Genomic DNA, 8,368 nt, shown 5'->3' with positions numbered 1-8,368 from the left:
CATTACAGAGGACTATTTAGTTTTCCTTTTGGCCTGCAGGGGGCGGTAATCCGTCTGATAGCGTTTAAACGATAAACGAAGAAGAATTACATGCCGTAGCAGGCTGTGGCGTTGCTAATGCGGCGTTTTGTTTTGTGTTTTTGGCGCACATTCAAATTTTAATGACTGTTTTAAAATAACACAAGTTACGTAAAAAGAAGAGGAGCTGCCGCTAAACGTGCTGTGACGATGAAGTGAGTGTTTTACTGAGTACAAACAGACAACATGGGCTTTCAGTGTTAGCTCGTTTCCAGCAACTGTGACATACCTGAGCCAAGTCCACATAAAATCAGAGTTTTGTGGCTCTAGTTTATCCATATCATTGTTTTAAGTTTTATTTTAGATGTCTCGCACTCATTCACACATACTTGGCTTAAATATAGTCCAATATGAAGCCTGTACAGCTGCTGTGCACTGTTAGCATCGTTGCTGTTTCCTTGCAGGCTCAACATTGAGGGTCTGCTGGTGTATTTTCCCTATGACTACATCTACCCCGAGCAGTACTCCTACATGCTGGAGCTGAAGAGGACGCTGGATGCCAAGGTGGGTGGCGTTAGAGGTTAATCTGAAGGTGTGGTTTTCATGCACAAACTCACCTGTACTCCTATCTACACAAATACCCTGGGTTGGATGACACGTGTGAACGAGAGTAATGAACAGTGGAGATGAGAGGTGGATTGCATGGAGATGAGTGTTACGAGTGTTTTGTGACAGAATGATATCAGCAAGAGTGAAAGGCAAGGTTTACAAGATGGTAGAGACTTGGTATGATGTTTAGTTTGAAGACTGTGGCACTGTAAAAAAGACAGGAGGCTGAACTGAGGATGTTGAGATTTTCATTGTGAGTGACCAGGCTGGTTAGATTACAGTTGAATACATCAGAGGGTTGAGATTGTTTGTAGACAAAGTTAGAGAGGCTGGGATGGTTTGGACGTGTGCAGAGGAGGGATAGTGGATATATTGGTCAGAGGGTGTTGAAGATGGAGCTGCCAGGCAGGAGAGAAGAGGAAGGACTCAGAGAAATGGATGTGGTGAAGGAGGACATGTGATATATGAAGCCTGTACAGCTGCTGTTGGGGACAGAGGAGGAAGCGATGCGATACATTCACTTTGGTCTGAAGAAGATGGAAGACGAGTCATCTTTTTTATCCAGTTGTTATTTCAGTTATTTAGGATGATCATATTTTCTGCTCTTTGCTGTTTCCAGTTAAAGAAAAGTTCAGATTTTCTTCCAGTCATGCATGTATGTATTTTGAAATTTGAGTTACCTTTTTCCTTCTTTTCTTCCTTGGAGGTGAAGAGATGATTCCTAAAGTTACAGTGTTTACTCCAGATTTTACCTTTTGTGTCATTGTGTCGTATTGTGTTGCTCCTTCAGGGAAGTTCAGTGTGTCCATCTCAAATTTCACTAACACACAAACACACACACACGTGTTTAAAAGTGTTTACTTTCAGCTGCTGCTTTCTGTGTTAACCGAACCTGTTCCTGTTCAGGGTCATGGAGTCTTGGAGATGCCATCAGGAACAGGGAAGACCATCTCTCTATTGTCCCTCATTGTGGCCTACCAAAGGGTGAGTTCAGCCTCTCTCATAAACGGTTCATACTAACAGCTGGTGGCAGATTAGCATGTAAATATGTTTTCTCTCTCTCTCTCTCTCTCTCTCTCTCAGGCTTTCCCTCTGGAGGTCACCAAGTTAATTTACTGCTCTAGAACAGTTCCAGAGATTGAGAAGGTGAGTGGACGTCAAATCAGTCGTCAGTGAAGCGTGTTTCTACTGTGTAACTTTCTTTTTGAGTTAAACAAGAAGAAGCTTTCAAAGCCCCGACGTCTCAGACTGTGTTTGATTCTTTCCGATGAGGTTGTGGAGGAGCTGAGGAAGCTGATGGAGTTTTACACTAAAGAAACAGGAGAGAGCAACAACTTCCTGGCTCTTGCTCTTTCCTCCAGGAAGAACCTCTGCATCCACCCTGAGGTATGAACACCTGCATCCCACAAAGCCAGAGGAGCGATTCAGGATTCAGCTTTCTCCTTTCAAAAGTGACCGACACGCTTGTCTTCACACAGGTGAGCTCTCTGCGCTACGGTAAGGAAGTCGATGGGAAGTGCCACAGTCTGACAGCATCGTACATCCGCGCACAACATCACAGCAACCCCAACCTGCCCGTCTGTCGCTTCTACGAGGTAAGAACTCACATCAGATGGTGTTTTTCAACAGAAGCAGAAGTTATTTTTTGTTTTGTTTTGTGTAATGGCTGATGACAGGACAGCATCAGGCTTCAACATAACGGGTAGGGTTTGATCTTTATGGATTAAAAGTTTAAAAACAAGTTCAGGTTTCTATTCTTTAGTAATCTTTTCATTTCTGTGCTGGATGATTACAACGTACTGGCTCGACATGATTAGTTAGGAGCATTTAATCAGTCTGAAAATCTAAATCCAGCCACTTCTCGACACCATCAGATATGCAGATTAGAAAAGTGTTTTTGGTTTCTGGCTGTCACCTACATGAACTCAGGAACTGATAAAGTTTTATGAGTCTCAGATACAAACGGTGTAGGTTTGCAATGCCTGAAGACTGGGAAACAGAGGAAAACCTGGTTTGTGTTGCAGGAGTTCGATTCAGTCGGCCGACAGGTGCCTCTTCCTGCTGGCATCTACAACCTTGATGACCTCAAGGCCTTTGGCAGGAGGAAGGGCTGGTGTCCTTACTATCTGGCTCGCTATTCAGTGAGTTACTGGGAAAACCTTTACTATGAAAATGCCAAATCCGTGACCATGTAATGTATATGAACATGAATGAGATTTTGAGTGTTTTATTACATGTAAAATGCTGTTTGCATGCTTTTATAGGAAAAACATTTTTCTCACTGGCTGCTCTAATTGGAAAATAAATGATAACATGTCAGCTGCTCATTACTGAATAATCCAGAGTTTAATGTTGTATCTTGAAGCTTGTTTCCTGTTGATTTCTCTCAGATCCTGCATGCCAACATTGTGGTCTACAGCTACCACTACCTGCTGGACCCCAAGATAGCTGATCTGGTGTCTAAAGAGCTGGCAAAGAAATCTGTAGTGGTATTTGATGAGGCTCATAATATTGGTGAGCAATTAATCTGAGTCTAATATGCACATTCGGTGCATTTAACTGAATGTATTTGTCTATTTTAGGAATTTGTTTTACAGCAATTATTTAAAATAATTCATACTTTCTTTCACTCTCTCCTCAGACAACGTGTGCATCGACTCCATGAGCGTAAATATCACCAGGCGAACGCTGGACCGCTGTCAGAACAACGTGGACACTCTCCAGAACACCATACACAAGTAATGCTTGCATCATTACTTGCAACATGGAAATGCATCCATGTTTTCCTGAACGAATGAAAGATTGCACCAATAATCGGAACGTCTTTGCTCCTCTCACTGGCTGTAATTTTGCAGAACAGATTAAAGAGACAGAAAATAAGGAAATCTTACGAATGAGTATTAATCTAAGCTACTGTAATCTGCCTCTTCTGCTGTGTTTATAGGATAAAGGAGACGGATGCTGCTAAGCTGAGGGAGGAGTACAGACGCTTGGTGGAGGGGCTGAAGGAAGCCAATGTGGCGAGAGAAACCGACATCTACCTCGCAAATCCGGTGTTGCCTGATGAAATCCTTCAAGGTTTTTCCTTTAATTGTTCTCTCAGCTCAGAGTTAATTTTGAAGCGCTGGTTTAGAAGCAGAGTTTGGTAGTAAGCATCTCTATTAAGTCCTCTGTCCGCATCAAACTCCAGACATTGGAACTGTAATCTTTCTGGACAGGTTTAGATGAAGAGCCGAATCTTATTGTAGACATGAGCACAAACTGTCCTCCTCTCTTTCTGTCAGAGGCGGTGCCTGGCTCTATTCGTACAGCCGAGCACTTTGTAGGTTTCATGAGACGCTTCCTGGAGTATCTGAAGTCTCGTCTGAGGGTCCAACACGTTGTACAGGAGAGCGCGCCGCAGTTCCTTAAAGACATTTTCGAAAAAGTCTGCATCGACCGCAAGCCTCTAAGGTCAGTTTCAGCTTCTTTTCTGCTCTAATGCGAATGCGAACAGCCTCGCTTAGTGTCTCGCTTGTTTCTGTTTCCCGTCTCTTTATCACCGATCCATCCTCCTTGTATCTCCAGGTTTTGTGCAGAGCGGTTGCAGTCGTTGCTTCGAGCTCTGGAGATCGCCGACATCGCAGACTTCTCAGCTGTTACTCTCATCTCGAACTTCGCCACTCTCGTCAGCACCTACAGCCAAGGTAGTAAAAAGTCCCGCCTCTGTTCAACTCCAAGTAACACGGTGGCATTAATAAACGTAGATGCTGTTGGATTATGATCTGTAGTATCTCTCTGTGTCTAAAAAGGCTTCACCATCATCATCGAACCCTTTGAAGACAGAACTCCGACCATCGCCAACCCCGTGCTGCATTTCAGGTGAGCTGCACAAGGAATTCTGAACGAGTTCATGTGCCGCCGTCTGCAGAGGAGATTACCTGTGACTGTCATTTAGTTTCATTCTTTTACACAAAGCGTTTTAACACAAGTAAAAAGAGATGCCAGGTTGATATCTGTGTATCACAGGTCAGTGTGTTTGTCTGTTCCCCTCTCAGCTGCATGGACCCGTCGATAGCCATCAAACCAGTTTTCCAAAGATTCCAGTCAGTCGTCATCACCTCAGGGGTGCGTACTTCCTTTCTGCTCATTTCAGTCTGGTGACATTTAATTTACAATTTTTATTCATTAAAGGTACAAAAACAATCTGGTGACGTGCGCACAGTGAGTGAAGTAATCAAGCAAAGTTTCCTTTTTATTCTTTGAAACAAAATTAGGTGAAGTTCTTGCTTCATTTTTCCCTGCAGACCTCCGATAATAACATCATAATACTGTAAAACTTCCATTCAACACGTTCTGTATTGAAATATAATCCTGCTGTTTATTCAACGACATGTGTGACTGCTGAGTTTTTCTTACATGTGCAGGAGTCTGAATTCCTTCTTGCAGTGTCTTGTTCTTAGTTTTAAACGTCTAAGTAAAGCTGTTAGAAGCACCTCGTTTGTTCCTGAGTCAACAGACATCAGGGCATCGCCTCTTTGAAGCCTTTGAAATGAAAGATCTGATTCAAAGGATCTAAATGAAAGCCTGATCTAATGTCACCGTCTTACCCCTGATGTTTCTCCTCTCTTCAGACACTTTCCCCCCTGGACATCTATCCCCGCATCCTTGACTTTCGCCCGGTTACCATGGCGTCCTTCACCATGACACTGGCGCGCACCTGCCTCTGCCCTCTGGTCTGTAACAACACTTAATATGAAGGGGAAAAAAACAACAACTGTGGTCCTGGGTGGAGTCACAAAAGCAGCACCACCTTGGAGACATGAACAAAAAGAGGAGAGAAACATAATCAGCTGGATCATTTCCATCACTTTGTTTCTGTCTTTCACAGATTGTTGGCAGAGGAAACGACCAGGTGGCCCTGAGCTCCAAGTTTGAGACCAGAGAAGATTTTGGTTAGTAAAAATAACTTGTGCTATTTGAACGTGACCTCTCAAATCAAAGGCTGTACAACTACAAATTACAACGCTGTGTTTTCATCAACATGTAACGAGATAATTTTCATGTTTTCTTCTCCAGCTGTGATTCGGAATTATGGTAACCTGCTTCTGGAGATGTCTGCGGTCGTTCCTGATGGGATTGTGGCGTTTTTCACCAGCTACGTCTACATGGAGAACATTGTGGCGTCCTGGTATGAACAGGTCAGTGTGTGTGTAATCCACAAGCATCTGAGTAACTGAAACAACTGCAGTTTTTCTTTCGTGAAGCTGTAGAAATCTGACATCTTTCTGTAATCTGTGAAGTGGCTTTATTTTAAACATGTAAAAAAATAGAACAATGAAGGAAAAAAACACAAACAAAATATAACGAGAAAAATAATCACAATAAATAACTTTACATGTTCAAAAATGAGTAGGAAGAAGCATTCTCTTATTTAATCCCAGTCCGTTTAGTAACTAATATATTAATAATAAATTAATTTTGTGTGTTTTTGTTGTTTCTGGGGTCACGTTCGCTTGCAGGGTATCCTGGAGAATATCCAGAGAAACAAGCTGATCTTCATCGAGACTCAGGATGCTGCAGAGACGAGCATGGCCCTGGAGAAATACCAAGAGGTCAGACCGATTATTGTAGTAGTATGTAACTAACAGAGAGAACAAAGAGACCAAAATCATAAATTGAGCCGTGAACAAACAAACAGATGTTCAGGTCTTTTGTGTTGACAGACTTTGACCTTTGATCTTTCTGTCTCTGCTGTTTAGGCGTGTGAGAACGGCCGAGGAGCCATCCTCCTGTCTGTGGCCAGAGGAAAAGTGTCTGAAGGGATCGATTTCGGTAAGTCATCGAGTTACTCCAGCAGGACAAATTAAAGCAAACAGCAGAAGAAGAATCCTGCGTGGCTGGAGACGATAAGGTGAAGCAAACATGCGTTTTGTCGCTGACTCTGAGTCTCGTTGTGTTTTCTGTTCAGTGCACCATTATGGCCGTGCTGTCATCATGTTTGGAGTGCCGTATGTTTATACGCAGAGCCGCATCCTAAAGGTCAGAATCACCTCTGTGTGGGGTCAAAGCTCAGAAAGCTAAATCTATTCATATTTTGTATTTGAGCTGTGATGTTTGATATTTAAGGATTTATTTTATCAAACGAGGAACAAAACCACACATTTTAGTTTGTGTTCTTTCCCTTTTCTCAGTCTGGATAGTTTTGTCATGATTCCCTAAGGGTTTTTCTCTCTCTGTGACTCGACTCAGGCTCGGCTGGAGTACCTTCGGGATCAGTTTCAGATCAGGGAGAACGACTTTCTGACATTTGACGCCATGCGCCACGCGGCTCAGTGCGTAGGCAGAGCCATCCGAGGCAAAACTGACTATGGACTCATGATTTTTGCTGACAAGGTGTGTCTGAATATTTGTCTGATCCTGCCGCAGTACTCCAGCAGCAGTCCTTTGAGTTTAACGCTGAAGTAGCTGAGCGAAGCCTGTACTAACCTCCTCTGTGCTCTGCAGCGTTACGCACGAGCAGACAAACGTGGGAAGCTACCCCGCTGGATTCAGGAGCACATCAACGACGGCAGTCTGAACCTCACCGTGGACGAGGCCGTGCAGCTTTCCAAGCACTTCCTGCGGCAGATGGCTCAGCCTTTCAGACAGGTACGACCCGCCAAGCATCACAAGCACCACTGCAACGAGTAAACGAACACAGGACAACACACTGGCTTTAAAAGGAGCAAAGCAGTGGGTTTAGTGATCTTCTCCCCGTGATTGGCTCAAACATCTGTCCTCTTGTCTAAGAGTCTGCTTCATTTCTGTCAATGTAAATTAAACTTAATGTTATAATTTAATACCTTAAATGGGGAAAAGTTTTATAATCTAGCAAATTAATCTTAAAGTGTCTGACGAGTTGTTGGAGTCATTGTTTTCTGGCACAAAAAATAAATCCACTGCCATCGAGATCATGAGCCACCTGACTTTGTTGATCAGATGAATAAATGCTGCTGTAAAGCAGTTTGAATTGCACGGAGCTGCACAGCTCTTATGAGCGCTGACGTTTCCGGACAACAGCTGACCAGGCAGCCATGCTTGCTTCTCTCTTTCTCTCCAGGAGGACCAGTTGGGTTTGTCTCTGCTGACTCTCGAGCAGCTGGAGTCAGAGGAAATGCTGCAGAAAATCACTCAGATTGCTCATCAGACCTGAAGGTGACACGAACCGTATGACATTGTTACCACAGCAGCACCATAAACAGAGTCATCAGCTGTCACCAGACTAGGGTTAAATATGGGTCGGCTCTAAAAGGGCAGGTCCGCCTTAACTTTAGGAAGGTTTTTGGCACTAAGCAAAAACTCAGAATTACGTTTTAAGTGTCTGTTTTCCCCCAAGTGGTAAAAATACTGTAAAAGTATTTAAAGTATTTTCAGCTCTGCTGGTGACAGTAATGACTTCTGACAGGAGAGCCGCTCCCACACCAACAATGTGAACCTCAGTCAAAGCCGCTCATGGGTCAGCCAGTATTTAAGGTTGCAACCACTTAAGTACATATTTAAGTACTCTGTTCAGCTTTTCACTGAAGTACGGAGCAGTAAACTGCTGCCATGAAACTTATTTTCCCCTTTATTAATCAAAGGAAGAAGCCTTTGCTTGTGCAGACGCACTTGTTACAGAAAATCCAGCAACACTAAGTTCTAAATGTGCGTTTCAGTCTTCAGCATTACTGTAATGCAGAAGTTTCAATTCATTTAGTTTTTTTTTAAATTTCTTTTGATT

At 43.2% G+C, this 8,368-nt stretch overlaps 1 protein-coding gene across 1 annotated transcript; it reads left to right on the top strand.

Moving 5' to 3' along the window:
• Positions 1 to 52: 52 nt before the first annotated feature.
• ercc2 (excision repair cross-complementation group 2) lies at positions 53 to 7,927 on the top strand. Its single transcript, XM_085184293.1, has 23 exons — positions 53 to 233; positions 483 to 582; positions 1,534 to 1,611; positions 1,711 to 1,773; positions 1,900 to 2,013; positions 2,106 to 2,222; positions 2,652 to 2,768; positions 3,018 to 3,141; positions 3,269 to 3,365; positions 3,572 to 3,705; positions 3,912 to 4,080; positions 4,195 to 4,313; positions 4,419 to 4,488; positions 4,665 to 4,734; positions 5,241 to 5,342; positions 5,498 to 5,561; positions 5,686 to 5,807; positions 6,129 to 6,221; positions 6,369 to 6,441; positions 6,578 to 6,648; positions 6,859 to 7,002; positions 7,114 to 7,257; positions 7,709 to 7,927. Exons 1-23 carry the CDS (start codon positions 229 to 231, stop codon positions 7,799 to 7,801), a joined length of 2,283 nt encoding a protein of 760 aa, XP_085040419.1. The 5' UTR covers positions 53 to 228; the 3' UTR covers positions 7,802 to 7,927.
• Positions 7,928 to 8,368: the final 441 nt, after the last annotated feature.

The sequence above is a fragment of the Neolamprologus multifasciatus genome, chromosome 14, assembly GCF_963576455.1.
Source record: "Neolamprologus multifasciatus chromosome 14, fNeoMul1.2, whole genome shotgun sequence".
In the NCBI taxonomy this organism is placed as follows: domain Eukaryota; kingdom Metazoa; phylum Chordata; class Actinopteri; order Cichliformes; family Cichlidae; genus Neolamprologus; species Neolamprologus multifasciatus.
Note: the sequence above shows the minus strand (reverse complement) of the source record. Positions and strands in the feature narration are given on the sequence as shown.

Coding starts and splice junctions, on each gene's coding strand:
- ercc2 (XM_085184293.1), top strand. Junction 3,142..3,268: donor TGATGAGGCTCATAATATTG/GTGAGCAATTAA, acceptor CTCTCTCCTCAG/ACAACGTGTGCATCGACTCC. Junction 6,222..6,368: donor CCCTGGAGAAATACCAAGAG/GTCAGACCGATT, acceptor TCTGCTGTTTAG/GCGTGTGAGAACGGCCGAGG.